Source organism: Saccostrea echinata, unplaced genomic scaffold, assembly GCF_033153115.1.
Source record: "Saccostrea echinata isolate AGI-Se365-2 ecotype Australia unplaced genomic scaffold, CSIRO_AGI_Sech_v1 ptg000053l, whole genome shotgun sequence".
NCBI classification, from domain to species: Eukaryota; Metazoa; Mollusca; class Bivalvia; order Ostreida; family Ostreidae; genus Saccostrea; species Saccostrea echinata.
The window spans coordinates 1,132,659-1,145,597 of NW_026889802.1; the positions used below are offsets into that span (position 1 = coordinate 1,132,659).

Genomic DNA, 12,939 nt, shown 5'->3' on the forward strand with positions numbered 1-12,939 from the left:
CCTTACACAGATGCATAGCGGGTTCCAGTAAATGTTCTACCAAGCCCTTTTCTTTAATTACTCCTCGCTAAAATATTTACAGCAGTAAAGGAGAAACTTCAGGAGTGCTGTACAACAGTATATTTTAGAAGTGGTGTAAATCAGATATGGATACTTAAAAACTCCAAGAAACTTTTAGAAAATTTGAAAATCACAAAATTTTACCGAAAACAATAACATCAAAACGTACGACTTTTCAACACTTTATATAACCATTCCCCCCGATAAATTAAAGTCTATAGGGTTTTTGACATCATAGACAGCTGGGTTTTTTTCAATGAAAATGGAACTCGTAAATTTATTTACCTTGTCATTGGTCATTTGCAAAAATTTTTTTGTTAAAAAACATTCTGATTGTACACTTAAATACCCCGAAGTTGATATTAAAAAGATGCATGAGTTCTGATTGACAATATGTATATAGTTTTTGGAGATCAAGTCTTCTAACAATCTTTTGAAATTCCCATGGGTACTAATTGCTCAGTCCTATATTTGTATTAATATGAAGCAGAATTTATTCAAAAACTTCTACATGAAAAGAAGTCTCTTGCTGAGGACTTTAATTCGACATCTACGACGTTTTATCAATTAACAATATGCATTTGCATTCCTGCGTTCATTTTTAATTTATCTCTTTGAACTCGATCGAAATAGAAGACACCACAGAGTCTGAGACATCTGTTTCATATTTGGATATTTTACTAGAAAAAGATGCCAATGGCATCCTAACAACAAAACTTTATAATAAACGTGGTGACTTTAACTTTTCTATCGTTAAATTCCTTTATTTATGTATATACCATTAACATCTGCATACAGAGTTTAGAATTTATGTCTCCTAGTTGATTCGATATATACGCAAGAGCATGCTGTACATCCCAATAATTTCTAAAACAAGGTAAGCTATTGGTAAATAAGTTAACGATACAAGGATGTCAACAGTCCCGTTTAAAGTCAACATTTTGCAAATTCTATGGTCGATATAATGACCTTATTAGCAAATAAAATCTATAGTTAAGTCAAATGTGACTGACTGTTTTTCATACAAATTGTTAGGCCATCATTTTCACACTGAATTGTCCACGGATTTTTCCGTTTGTCCGATCATGAGCACACGGCGGGTGTGACCGGTCGACAGGAGATGCTTACTTCTCCACGGCACCTGATCTCACCTCTGTCTGTGTTTACTCTGCTCTCAATTTTTATTGACTTTTGAGCTTGATTACTGTTCGTTATCTTCATATTTCAATCAAGAATCTAAACTTGATTGAAAATCAAAAATTTCAATTCAATCAACTTATCTAGCCGATTTTTTAAGCTATCATTTTTGAATTGTATGCACTAAAAACAACTTTGAATTACACTTACAATTTTAGAGAGAGAGAGAGAGAGAGAGAGAGAGAGAGAGAGAGAGAGAATGCCACATTAGGCCACCATAGAGATACTATATATACATGTACATCGGGTTCGACTTCTGATTTAGAACTCTTCTAACGCGAAGATAGATAAGGTCTGAGAAACGAAAAATGGAAACAGGTAATCACTTTTTCACCAACAGAAACAGACGAATAAATGACTTTTCATACAAATAGCGTTTTAAAAGATATCAGATTTTAATCTGAAACATTTTTCACTCAGAAAGTTTCTGTAAACAAATAAGAAATCTCGTTTAATGCATTGAGATCTATATATACGTGTGACGTAATTTAATTGAAAATACAAGAAAATGTGGGAGAACATCAGACAGGTGTTGGTGTGAATAAGAGTATTGGGGGTTTTCTGCGTCAAGTTTTGTAACCTCGTGCTCATGATAGTTTTTTGAGTCGATGCTTGACTCAGGGATTTCCTTAATCAAGTTAATGCATAGTTCATAGTATTTGCAAGGCATGTTTTATAACGTTTCAGAAGTGATCAAAACAGAGGAGAAATCCAATTCTGAGGAAGTTAAACAAGACTCAATACAACAATCAGATCCAGGGGGAGACGGAAATAAGGAAAAAAATTCAAATATTGAGGAAAACCACAGTAGTACAAACTCAGGTGTGTAGAGATTTGAGGGGGAAATACCAACCTATAAGAATCATATGTCTGTCAGTTGCATTACCAGTCTAGACGAACTCCAAAAACAGCGTTTCCGGAAGTAAGAAATTGAGACTGAAAAAGACTCCGAAAATAGAGTCTGCTCATGCGCACACACACAAAAAATGGCAATTTTTGAGTAAAAATGATGGGTCTACAAAAACTGTCTGTGCAAAGTTTTGGAAAGTATGGCAATTATGCCAGTACTCAGAAATGCTAAACAAAAGACGTTGGAAGAGATCGTATTTGTTAGATTTTTGATTTTATTTGCAAAAAAGGAGATATTTACTTTCAAAGTTAACGTTTCAGGTCAGATCAATTACAGAGAAAATGATACGTTTTGAGAAGTAAATATGCATAATAAAAGGGATATACAGCTAAACTTCGAAATCTCGAACACGGATATCTCGAATACCCCGGATATGTTGAAGTAAGGCCGCAGTCCCGACGAAATTTGCTTTATAAATGATTAAAATAAACCCCTCTATGTCGAACACGGTATTGTCGAATACCCCGGTTATCTCGAAGTAAAATTGTGTACCCATTCATTAAAATCACATGCGTTATCTCGAAGTCAGGATAACTTTCCGCTCTGATGATCAAGTCCGTTAGGTAAACTGAATGCTCTATTGATAACACCCACCTGTCTGTCACGTACGGGTTACCTGTGTTCCTGTGATCAATAGATCATAGCACGATAATTATACGAGGTGTATGTATGACTTACCTTGATCTTAATTATGCAAGCCTAAGGTTGCGTGTATTAGTCTTATGCATATGCATGGATGACACGTTAATTGTTTTGTGGCTGGGGCACTTTATCTTGATAATCGCTATTTAATGCTATGTGTAATATGCGCTCTTGCATAGTTTATGCATATGAAAGCGAAAATTATAAACATCAGTGTGAAACAAAATGCTGTAATTTAATGCAATAAGAATTTATTTTTCCTATATGAGTGCGCAGAATTTACAATCGTCAGTACACACCATCATGTGAGCATATGTCGCATTAAAACTCAAGTTGTGGTATAGTGTCCTATGATTCAGCGTTGTTCTGTAGTTAGACAAAAGTGTGTGTTTCTTCTTTTGCATTTAATTTTATTACGGTAAAATATTTTCTTTTAACTGATTATACATGTATGAACATGTTTTTCCAATAAAAAAAAAGTATATATATTTCGTTTGCGTTATTCTGACAGCGACCGGTTTTAAATTTACAATGCATAGAAGATATCTGGTTATGTATACATGGGAACGGCTACATGGGAAACGATGCTAGCGGTTGACTTGCCGGGTTGGTAGAAGGATTATACTTCTGTGCATATTATACAATTTTTTTTATTTTGTGAATTATAAAGAGGATGTAAAAATCTTTTTAATGCTAAATACATGATTGTATATTAAAGAAATCGTTAACAAAATTTCAAACAAGAAGGAATTTTACATGTTTCTACTATTAAGTTCATGTTCACTGCACTAAGTATATTTGAAGTTCATTAGAATTATAACCCTCGATATGTCAAACCCCCGGATATCTCGAAGTTCATCAACAATCCCGTCAACTTCGAGATAACGAAGTTTAACTGTATATGCAAAATGGGACAATATGTATTGTAACTGTTAAAAACTTGACTGAATTTTACACATAAATTAGCATTACGGTTTTTTGTTTGTGTATGACATCTGAATTGAACGCGTAAGTTTTTACCATCATTATTTACCGATTTTTTATCACATACGAACAGATATTATTATGAAAACATTTTTAAAACTATTATCTATCAATATAAAAACTTTAAAAACCACTCTTCTAGATATTGACACAACATGTCTTCTAAAAATGAACATGTTAATATCTCTGCTCCGTGGTGAAAAATGCGCATTTTCTGATTAAAATAAATACAAGTTGGGTGTCTTCAATAATAAATAAAAGCACCTTTATTGTAGGAACGACATAAAATTTAAATCAAGGAGACAATAAATTAAATAAGAAAATATTTCTTACCAGCAGAATTGAATTCGATGTCATATATCCAATTCACTATTATGCAAGAGTTTGAAGCGATAAATAAGTCAATATCCACAAAATAATTCAATAAATGCAATTATCCATTCAACAAAAAATAAAATGAAGTAATAATGCACTAAATACAGCCATTATGCAGCCGTTTATTTGGAGAAAGCGAGCGACAATCCATTGTTTGTTTACATCGGACGCCATTTTGCCGCAATGCATGATGGAGCCAAAGACTTCGTTTTCGGAGTTCACGCTGTTTTTGGAGTTCGTCTAGACTGATTACTTAATATTATACACTTATCCACTGGCTGTGAGTGGGGTAGCTCTTTTATCAAACCCGCGACAGGAACTATTCCCTGAGGGCTTGCCCAATCATGATGAATAAACATGCTATTTTCTTCCAAACAGCCTATACCATGAAAGAGTTTTTATGCTATTTGTCCATTGTGAAATAGTTGTCAAACCTATTCACTGGCAGGATTCAATTTTTCTCAAGTTTCATTGTGAAACATTTTCTGGTTTTTAGTTTACTTGAGCGGAAGTCTCAGGTGAGCTTTTCTGATCAAAATTTGTCCATTGTCTGTCATTATTTTTATTGTCAGAAACTTTTCACAATATCATCTCCTTTCAAAACCACTGTTCCAATTTCAACCAAAATTGCCACAAAGCATCCTTGGGTGAAGGGGATTCAAGTTTGTACAAATGAAGAGCCACAAACTCTTTTAAGAGGATATAATTGAGAATTAGAAAAATTTAATGGCATATCTTTCAAAAATCTTCTCCTCAAGAACCACTGGGCCAAATAAGATGAAACTTACATGAAACATAGTGTAGATTCAAGTTTGTTCAAATCATGACCCCCAGCCACAATAGGAGATCAAAGTTTTACATATATAGGAAAAACTTCTTTTCATGAACAGCAAGGGCATGAAAAGTCATAATGTTATGGAAGTATTTTCAGGTAGTGTAGATTTAAGTTTGTTCAGATCAAGACCTTCAGAGGTAGGTTGGGGTCACAGTGGGCATGATCAAAGTTTTACATAGGAAAAAATTCTTTAAAAATCTTCTTCTCAAGAACAGTAAAGGCATAATTAGTCATATTGATATGGAAGCATCTTCAAGTAGTGTAGATTCAAGTTTGTTCAAATCAAGACACTCAGAGACAGGGTGGGGCCACAATAGGCAATCAGAGTTTTACAAAGGAATGTACTGGGAAAAAAATCTGCTGATGAAGAACAGTAAGACCATAGTGAATCAGGTGAGAATTGTGGCCCATGGGCCTCTTGTTTCTTAATAATGACGTGAAATTGAAAATCCAGTAACTCAAACTTGTTTACCAGTGGACAATGGCAGAATGGTTTCCAATGAAGTATCTGACACAAGTAAACTCTGCTTCAGTATAATAAAACACCTATTTACTGGCTGTGAGGACAATAGCAAGTTTATTGCCCCCCTCGACAGTAACTATTTCTTTCAGGTACACCTCAGGTTAAAGTTGCTGACTTGCTGCCTTGGGGGACAGTAAACTTGCTATTGTCCACATTGTCAGTAAATAGGTGTATAATCTTGATTTCTAGTGGTTCCTTCAAAATATTGAGTTAGGATGCATGTAGACTCTGCAGGTGATATGAGAAGATGTACACAAATTTTGACAGTTGTTAACTTTTCACCTATCTAATGATTACAATCGGACAGTTACAAATCTGATGGAAACTGAGTTTAGGTATTTTGATCATAATACTGAAAAATAAGGGCATAATTAAATGCCTGTCAAAGCTAAACTTAGTAACAGAGAAATAATAAACACATGTAAGTTTAAAAGAAAAAAACGTGACTCATAAGCAGTGGAGTAAAGATCACTGAAAAAAAAAAAAAATAAGATTCCTGCCTAGACCTTTTATTGTGTCCTGCCATGAATCTCTCCAGGGCATTCAGTGTTGTCATATCAGTATTCTGCCCTTGTGTTTGACCATCACACTTTGTGTTTAGCTCTGTTTCAGAAAATCTGTTCAAGATATATTAACAAAAACTCATACAACAATACATATTTGTGAGAGCTATTCAAGTATACATAATTTTCTGACCTTAACCTTTCCTGTGACTTTGATATCACTATTACTTAATTTAAGTTTAGCTCAGTTTGAAAGTAACTTTTAAATATATTTTTATCAAAGCTCACACACTGATACATATTGGTTGGAGATTTTCAACTGTGTGATAATTTTCTGACCTTGACATTTCCTATGACTTTGCTCCTCTATTCCTCATTTTGCATTTAAACTTAAGTTTCAAAGAAATGATTCATAATATTCTCGTTGAACTTCATACAAAGAGAGCTATTCAATTGTATCAGAATGCTCTGACCTTTACTTGCTCTATGACCTTGGCATCACTATTGATTATTTTGCATTTATCACAGTTAAAAAGAAACTATTCATAATTTTTCATTGAAACTAATACACGATACAAAATGGTGAGAATTATTCAGCTGTGTCATAATTTTCTGACCTTGATGAAAATTATATGAAAGCTTCCTGTGGTAGTGTAGATTCTAAATTGTTCAAATGATGACCCCTGGGGGTAGGGTTGGCCATATTAAGGAATCAAAGTTTAACAGTGAAATATAAAGATGAATTTATTTCTGTGCATTTCTGATCGTAAAATTTTCAAATGACCTATTGTTTTTCTAAAAGTGTTGGAATTTTGTTATGCTTAAAAAAAGTTGATAGTTCCACAAATTTAATTTCTACTTTTTTAAAAATTAAATATACCCCAAATTATTTCTTTATACCATATTTGTTTACATCTTTAAAATTGTTCACGGTGTAATTATACACAGTGTGAGACAGAAAAATCCCTCACTGCTGTTTCACACTGTACAAGCCTATCTAACACTGATGATAATGCGTAGGGAAGTTGGTATAATGTAGAAATGTTATTAATTAATGAGTAAATCATTGAAGTGTTAAGAATTCAATAATTGCAAGAGATGAGAATAAAAATTGCTCAATAAATTGGTTATATTTCTCTGTATTAATTTTTATTTTTCAACAGATTCCACAAAACTCGGTGATCAGGATCCCGTAGAAACTGTAGACTTTAAAATTGTGTACAATAAACAAAAGTATGATGTAACATTTCCAACCAATGACACTATTGCTAAGTTAAAGGCTCATATACAAACACTGACAGGTAAACTTTATAAAAACTTTATATACTTTATGTATAATGTTTTTCTGATGGAGTTGAAAAATGAAATAAACATTTTTCAGAAGTATTGGAACTAATCTGTTAATGTCTTTTAACAGGAGTTCCATCAGCAATGCAGAAAATTATGTATAAAGGTAAGATCAAAAGCATATGCAAAAGGTTCTTAAAGGGTATTTCATTTCATATACACTTAGTTTATTGATTTTTTGATAGAATATTCTTACTGAACTAGAGCTCAATTTCAGGTCTTGCAAAAGATGAATCCACACTGAAAGAATTAAAAGTAACTAAAGGTGCCAAGATAATGGTTGTAGGATCTACGTTAAATGATGTCTTGTCTGTCAGTAAACCCTCCCCCAAAGAACTCCAAGAGACCAGTAAATCTGCAGCTGTCACAAAGGAGCCTCTGTCCCAACAGAAGGTACTCATTTGATTCACAGTTATCATTTGTGGATGTTACTCTCATTAAAATGAATGATGTTCACAATTCAAATCAGACAATAAAAAAGAGTTATAGAACTTTGCTTAGTTACTTTGTGTTTCGTTCAGTAGTTTTCAATTTTTAATGTTACTGTGAGAAATGGTTTTGTTCTTTTTTTATGATTGTAATTATTTTTAAGTACACCCAAGATTTTCTGATCAATGTTTGTTTTCTGCCTTTTGTCATCTGTTAGCCTTTTTTTCCTTAAATTTTCAATATTTTCACAAAACTATTGGTCAGAGAAGACAAAACTTAGGTGAAATCATCCTTAATGAGAGTAGATTCAGGTTTGTTGAAATCATACCCCCAGGGGGATGGTGGAGGGGGATGGGGGATTTACCATATGGGTGACTTGAATAAAAAGGAAAAAATCTCTTGAAATCTTCTCAAGAACTACCAAGCCAAAGCTCTTCATAAATCATACATACAAGCATCTTCAAGTAGCTTAGACTAAATAGCTTAGATTCAAGTTTGCTTAAACTGTGGCCCCAGGAGCTAGGAGAGAGCACAATAGGTTTTAAATAGAAATTATGTGGGAAATTTTGAGGAACTGGAGAGCCAGAACTCCAAGAAGTAGTCATATTAATATATGAACCTATCTGGCAGATGCCCAAATACCAGTAGGGATCAGTTTTGCATAAGAATGCATGTATATTGGTATATTGGTAAAATCTTTTAAGATTAGCAAAGCCACAATCATTAGCTCACCTGAGCTGAATATTATTACAAAAGTGTCCTGTGTCTGTCTGTCGTCTGTCATCTGTAAACTTTTCACATTTGTCTTCTCAAGAACCACTGGGCCAATTTCAACCAAACTTGCCACAAAGTAGCCTTGGCTGAAGGGAATTTAGGCTTATTCACAGGAAGTGCCATGCCCTCTTTCAAGGGGAGATAATTAAGAATTCATGAAAATTTGGTGGCATCTTTTAAAAATCTCAAGAACCACTGGGCAAAAAAAGATGAACTAAGGTGAAAGCTTCATTACATACTCTAGATTCAAATTTGTTCATATCATAACCCCCGGGGATAGGGTGGGGTGACAAGAGTGGGACAAATTTTTAAATAGGAATATATAGGAAACGTCTTTAAAAATCTTCTTCTCGAGAACAGCAAGGGCATGATTAGTCATATTATTACAGAAGTGTCCTCAGGTTGTGCAGATTCAAATCTGTTTCAATAAAGACCCATGGGGATACATGTAGGACAGGGCCACAACAGGGGATCAAAGTTTACTGTAGGAATATATATGAAATATCTTTAAAAATCTTCTTCTCAAGAACAGCAAAACCATTATTAGTCATGTTAATATAGAAGTATCCTCAGGTAGTGTAGATTCAAATTTGTTCAAATTATGACTCCTGGGGGTTAGGCGCAGACACAAGAAGGGGCCAAAGTTTTACATAAGAATATATAGGAAATATCATTAAAAAATTTTCTTCTCAAGAACAATAAAGCCATTATTAGTCATATTAATACAGAAGTATCCTCAGGTAATGTAGATTAAAGTTTGTTCAAATCATGACCCCTGTGGGTCAAATTTTTACCTAGGAATAAATAGGTGTAATGGTCAAGGGGCATTGGCATAAAACACATTGAAGTATTCAAATATTGGAATGACCTGACAGCCCTTGGAATGGACCAACCAAAGGGTATATAAGGCAAAGCTTTAGGAAAGTCAGGTATTCAGAAGCTAGCTGAAGAAGTTGGCAGTTGATTCAGCAATAAAGAGGTTAAGGGTAAAAGCAAGTTAAAAGTATAAAAGTTCTAAGCACCAGTGGCTAGTATCCTAGGCAATTGATGTTAAGTTCTGGGTTTAGTAAATTTGAAGAAGATAGAGACATCTGGTTCTTATCTATCAATAGGAATCTAGGGGAGCAACACGGTGCAAGTCGTGCCTTACCCAGTCCCCCATCTCTAGATAAGAGAAAAATATTAGCTTTGTGTGATTTGCCTTCAGACAGAGCAGTCACACAAATCATTAACTTAGAGTAAAAGGAAAACCTATATATCCCTTGTAAGTGTTACATAGGAAATTTCTTCTTCTCAAGAACAACTTAGCCATTATTAGTCATATTTATACAGAAGCAAACTTAGGTATGTTTGAATCAAGTTTGTTCAAATTATGACCCCCAGGGTTGTGGGGCACAATAGAGGGTCAACGTTTTACATAAGAATATATAGGGATCATCTTGAAAAAATCTGCTCAAGAACAGCAAAGCCCCCCCCCCCCCCCCCCTTTGTAAACATACTGAACTGATTTCTGCATTTTCCTAGTCAATGTGCTAAGGTGAGCAATGTGGCCTATGGGCCTCTTGTTTTGATATGCTATCAAGTTCACATACTTTTCTTCAATTTGTGAGGATTGTTATTTCCTTTGGTTCAATTTATTTCTTTTAATTTGATAAATGAGAAATTCCCAGTGTCAAACTCTTGTTTAAATTGAAGGAACATAAAAGAGTGCTAGATAAGTACGGTAAACCAGATGATGTTCCTGTTGGTATCCGGAATTTAAAGGAACCATTACCCCACACACCTATTTCAGGAATGTACAACAAGTCAGGTGGCAAGGTGCGGCTGACCTTCAAACTAGAGGTAGACCAGTTATGGCTTGGAACAAAAGGTATGGGCATCATTTGAACAACAAGATGTTTAAAATAAACATTAGTATTCAGTGCTGATGCACTCTTCTTATATCATCAATATATATTTTATAATGGAATGGAAAATGACTTGTGTGTAACACCATTGCATTTTGAAATATCTGATCTTTTAGCAGAGGTAACTAGCATAAACTTAATGTTGTGACAAGTGAACCTCCCTCCTATTCTATGTATAAAAGTCTTATTAAAGTGTCTTATTAGACACCAGTGAAACTGAAGGGGACTATAGGTTTCCTCCCCATCTGTGTAACCGTTCCTCCATCAGTTAGTCTGTCCCACCTGGTTTTTCAGAACTTTTTATCTAAACACTTGCATGCCTTGCATATATATTATTATAGCTGAGTTTTGGTTTTGTCCTGTTTGCATTTTGTCCTGCTTCAATGATTTTTGATAAAATTATGGCCAATACCAATACTGGACTCGGAATACATTGGACATGCTACATGGTAGCATGTCTTTAGGTCCAAATGACATATTGATGTGTTAATGTCCTGATTAGTCAAATCTCATACTGAATGTGTACATTAATTGGCGTATTCAAAATTCAGCGCAATCAATGGATATGGAGTTGTTGGCAAAATCATGAATTAGCGCTATACATGTCCGTGGCGTATATTGTACATGTATTTATAAATGATTTCTTAGTGGTATTCATGAATTAGTGCATCGTTGTCTGCGCCAAAGCCGCTAAAATACTGTACGTGTACATAAATTGGTGTATTCAAAATTTAGCGCAATCAAGGGGTATGGAGTTGTTGGGGTAATCATGAATTAGCGCTACACATGTCCGTGCCGTGTATTGTATTAGTAAATGATTCCTTAGGGGTATTCATGAATTAGCGCATTGTTGTCCGCACCAAAGCCGCTAAAATATGAAGCCCGCTTTTTTAAGTACACATACAGTATAAAGCCCGCTTTTTTAAGTACACATACAGTATAAAGCCCGCTTTTTTAAGTACACATACAGTATAAAGCCTGCTTTTTTAAGTACACATACAGTATATTTCTACACTTATCTTCCTTTCTTTCTGAGAATGTGACTTAAAAGAAATCTAATTTATTTTCAGAAAGAACTGAAAAAATACCAATGAATTCCATTAAAGCTGTAGTCAGTGAACCTATAAAAGATCATGAGGAATATCATATGCTGGTATGTTAGTCTTCACAAAAGTCCAGGAAAAGTTTAATGGGATTTATGACCCAGTGAACCATTTTCTTTATTGATCTCTCTGTCAGAATTTTTCAGAGTTTTCCCATGTAGATTAATTTGAAGATTTGGTTGTTTACCAGATTACTGGAGTCATTTATATTCATGAAAGTTAACATTTTGATCAAATTTTTCCATGATGTAGAGAGAAAGATAACCAGACATCAATATTTAAAGATTAAGATCACAAAAACTTTGACACAGCAGGGCAGACTTATTTCAGATTAAAGAAGGGGAAAAATCATGAAGATTATTGATAGAACTAGGATCATACAAACTATGTTGTCATTTTCTTTACAATAACTGTGTTGTTTTTACAGGGTATACAGCTAGGACCCACGGAGGCCTCACGTTACTGGATATACTGGGTACCGGCGCAGTATGTGGATGCAATCAAAGACACAATCCTTGGAAAGTGGCAATATTTCTGACCCTCGTTCAGTCACTTGGCATTGGGTCTTGTGCTTTCCTTCCAAACAGCTCAAATGTGCATGATTATTAAAATGAAATATAGAATCTATTTACCAGGTTTTTTTGTGAATCTGCAAATGCAATGAAATTGCATAAAATGTTTTAATTGCTTGAAGATTTCTGGATTCCTGGCTTTCTTTTTCACACAGACTTGACCAGATAACAGTCTCATTTGTTGTGATATTATAGGGTTATGTTTATTGGCATTAGATGTTAGTGATTATTTGTATGTGGTGGAAGAATACCTGTTTTACTTCATCATGTTAATTTCACACCTTTGAAAAAAAAAAATTCATTCCAAATGCTTTTTTTTGTATTTTACATAATTCTTATCTTACAGTGAAAGCTCTTGCCAGAGAACGCTACTACTATTAATTAGAACATTTGTGATACCAATGTTTTAATTTACCAAAGGAAGATAAGAAAAGTTGATCTTTATTTGTACCTTCTGCCTAATTTAAGTGTACAAGAATGATAATGTAATTTCAAGAAAATTCCTGCATTAAAATAAGCAAGCCTTTTTTGTTTATATGTCTCTATTTAAAATAAAAGGTTCTGGTTACCAGATCTAGCTTCAGACTAAAGGTGGATTTTCTGACACAAGTTCATATATAGACTATACATGTAGCGGTCATTTAAAATGGGGAAAAATCTCCTCACAAATGATGTCCTAAAAATAGTTGTAAGGACATTGGCACAGAGGAGTGACTGGTTGTAATTCTAGATATGGATATTAATATTAAAGGACAGAAATAAGGCTCAATATTAATCA

The 12,939-nt window shown here is 34.1% G+C and overlaps 1 protein-coding gene across 1 annotated transcript; it reads left to right on the forward strand.

Annotated features, from left to right (window-relative positions):
- The first annotated feature begins 1,521 nt into the window (after positions 1-1,521).
- Positions 1,522-12,687, forward strand: LOC133204492 (ubiquitin domain-containing protein UBFD1-like). The gene is made up of 8 exons (XM_061340233.1): positions 1,522-1,575; positions 1,945-2,079; positions 7,193-7,330; positions 7,447-7,482; positions 7,594-7,769; positions 10,275-10,449; positions 11,557-11,639; positions 12,017-12,687. The coding sequence occupies exons 1-8, from the start codon at positions 1,566-1,568 to the stop codon at positions 12,125-12,127; spliced, it is 864 nt and encodes a 287-aa protein (XP_061196217.1). The 5' UTR covers positions 1,522-1,565; the 3' UTR covers positions 12,128-12,687.
- Positions 12,688-12,939: the final 252 nt, after the last annotated feature.

What these genes read in the sequence shown, in the direction of transcription:
- LOC133204492 (XM_061340233.1), top strand. An exon ending in TCATATACAAACACTGACAG is followed by an intron (nt 7,331 to 7,446) that starts GTAAACTTTATA and finishes GTCTTTTAACAG; the next exon opens with GAGTTCCATCAGCAATGCAG. An exon ending in AGCCTCTGTCCCAACAGAAG is followed by an intron (nt 7,770 to 10,274) that starts GTACTCATTTGA and finishes TTTAAATTGAAG; the next exon opens with GAACATAAAAGAGTGCTAGA.